We start from the raw sequence: 1,716 nt of genomic DNA, 5'->3' as shown, positions 1-1,716 counted from the left end.
ATGAAACAAGGTGACCGGTACCGAACCAAAGATCTAGTTATTAAAGGTGCCGATTGGATTGTCAATGAAATGAAGAAGTCTGACCTACGTGGACGTGGTGGTGCTGGTTTCCCGTCTGGTCTCAAATGGTTTTTTTATGCCAAAAGTATCTGATGGCCGTCCTTCCTATCTTGTCGTCAATGCTGATGAAAGAAAACCTGGAACCTGTAAGGACAGGGAAATTATGAGCCACGACCCACACAAACTTTTAGAGGGTTGCTTGATCACTGGTGTTGGGATGAGGGCCAGTGCTGCTGACATCTATATAAGAGGTGAATATGTGAATGAACGGTTAAACCTTGTAAAAGCTAGAAATGAAGCTTATGCAGCTGGATTACTGGGGAAAAATGCTTGTGGATCTGGTTATGATTTTGATGTTCATATCCACTTTGGTGCTGGTGCCTATATTGGTGGTTTGAAAGATGAAGACTGCATTTTCACCAACTTATATGGGTTGCACGACCCATTTCTCAAAGGTCCCATGAAACGAGGTGACTGGTACCGAACCAAAGATCTCGTTATTAAAGGTGCTGATATTGGATTGTCAATGAAATGAAGAAGTCTGTCCTACGCGGACGTGGTGGTGCTAGTTTCCTATCTGTTCTCAGATGGTCTTTTATGCCAAAAGTATCTGATGGCCGTCCTTCCTATCTTGTCGTCAATGCTGATGTAAGTGAACCTGGAACCTGTAACAACGGGGAAATTATGCGCCACGACCCACACAAATTTTTAGAGGGTTGCTTGATTGCTGGTGTTGGGATGAGGGCCAGTGCTGCTTACACCTATATAAGAGGTGAATATGTGAATGAAAGGTACTGGGACAAAATGCCTGTGGAAAAATTTAAATTTCTGGAGAACCTGTGTTTCAAAGCTCTGTAGTTCTTATATTTCATTTTATGCAAAAGAAAAATTTAACTGCGTTATACAGTCATCTTTTTTCTCAAATGCATGCCTACTCCCTACTTACCGAGCTTTAAATTAGAATGAGTGTGAGTTTTAGCAGAAGGTTGAAAATTTTGGTATACGGCACGTACCTTCCAGCGGAAAAGGTGAAGGCAATGGTCCACGACCTGCGGGAAGAGCTAGACGACAGAGAAATTGAGAGAGATGAAAAAGACTAATTCAACAAAAAATTATAAACCCACAACCTTATACAAGACAGTGAGCAACGAGAGCATACAAGTCAGTGGCTAGCCCAGAAATTGTTGAGCATACAAGTTAGTGGCTAAGCCAGAAATTGTTGAGCTGTGGAGTGAAACTTAAAAAGATAAAAGGTCCAAAAAATGTAGACAACTAAATTTTTTTAGATGGTAGAATATTAATGTCGTTCATAATTTATCAATATAAACAAGTTACAATTGTTGTTGGTGAGGTTTCATGTCATGAAAACGTCGCATAATCTATGTGAGGGTGCTTCTCACCTTCTTGTGTGAGTGATCCCAATCATGGTTCTGTTTTCTGCCGTCGATCCTAGTGGCGGCTAGGATCGGTGGGTGGCTTTCTGTTATTGTTTTTTTTTTTTCTTCTCCCCTTTCATCTGCTGATGTTTCTTCCAATTTTTCTCTTTGGCCTTCCCATTTCTTCAACCCCCGTGGGTCTCCCTTTTCATGGCCTTTCCTTGCTTTGTTTTTCAGCCATGTTTTCTGTTGAGTTCGTGTGTAGAGTTCCGATGTTGTA

General features: G+C 41.3%; 1 protein-coding gene across 1 annotated transcript; it reads left to right on the top strand.

The window, feature by feature from the left end:
* LOC125472824 (NADH dehydrogenase [ubiquinone] flavoprotein 1, mitochondrial-like) lies at positions 1-595 on the top strand. The gene is made up of 2 exons (XM_048574714.1): positions 1-128; positions 217-595. Exons 1-2 carry the CDS (start codon positions 1-3, stop codon positions 593-595), a joined length of 507 nt encoding a protein of 168 aa, XP_048430671.1.
* Positions 596-1,716: the final 1,121 nt, after the last annotated feature.

The sequence above is a fragment of a genome, unplaced genomic scaffold (assembly GCF_019419815.1).
Source record: "Pyrus x bretschneideri cultivar Hongxiangsu unplaced genomic scaffold, Pyrus_bretschneideri_v1 Contig74, whole genome shotgun sequence".
Classification (NCBI taxonomy): Eukaryota; Viridiplantae; Streptophyta; class Magnoliopsida; order Rosales; family Rosaceae; genus Pyrus; species Pyrus x bretschneideri.
This window is presented reverse-complemented; position numbering and strand designations above follow the sequence as displayed.

Coding starts and splice junctions, on each gene's coding strand:
- LOC125472824 (XM_048574714.1), top strand. CDS start 1: ATGAAACAAGGTGACCGGTACCGAACCAAAGATCTAGTTATTAAAGGT. Junction 129..216: donor TTCCCGTCTGGTCTCAAATG/GTTTTTTTATGC, acceptor CTGTAAGGACAG/GGAAATTATGAGCCACGACC.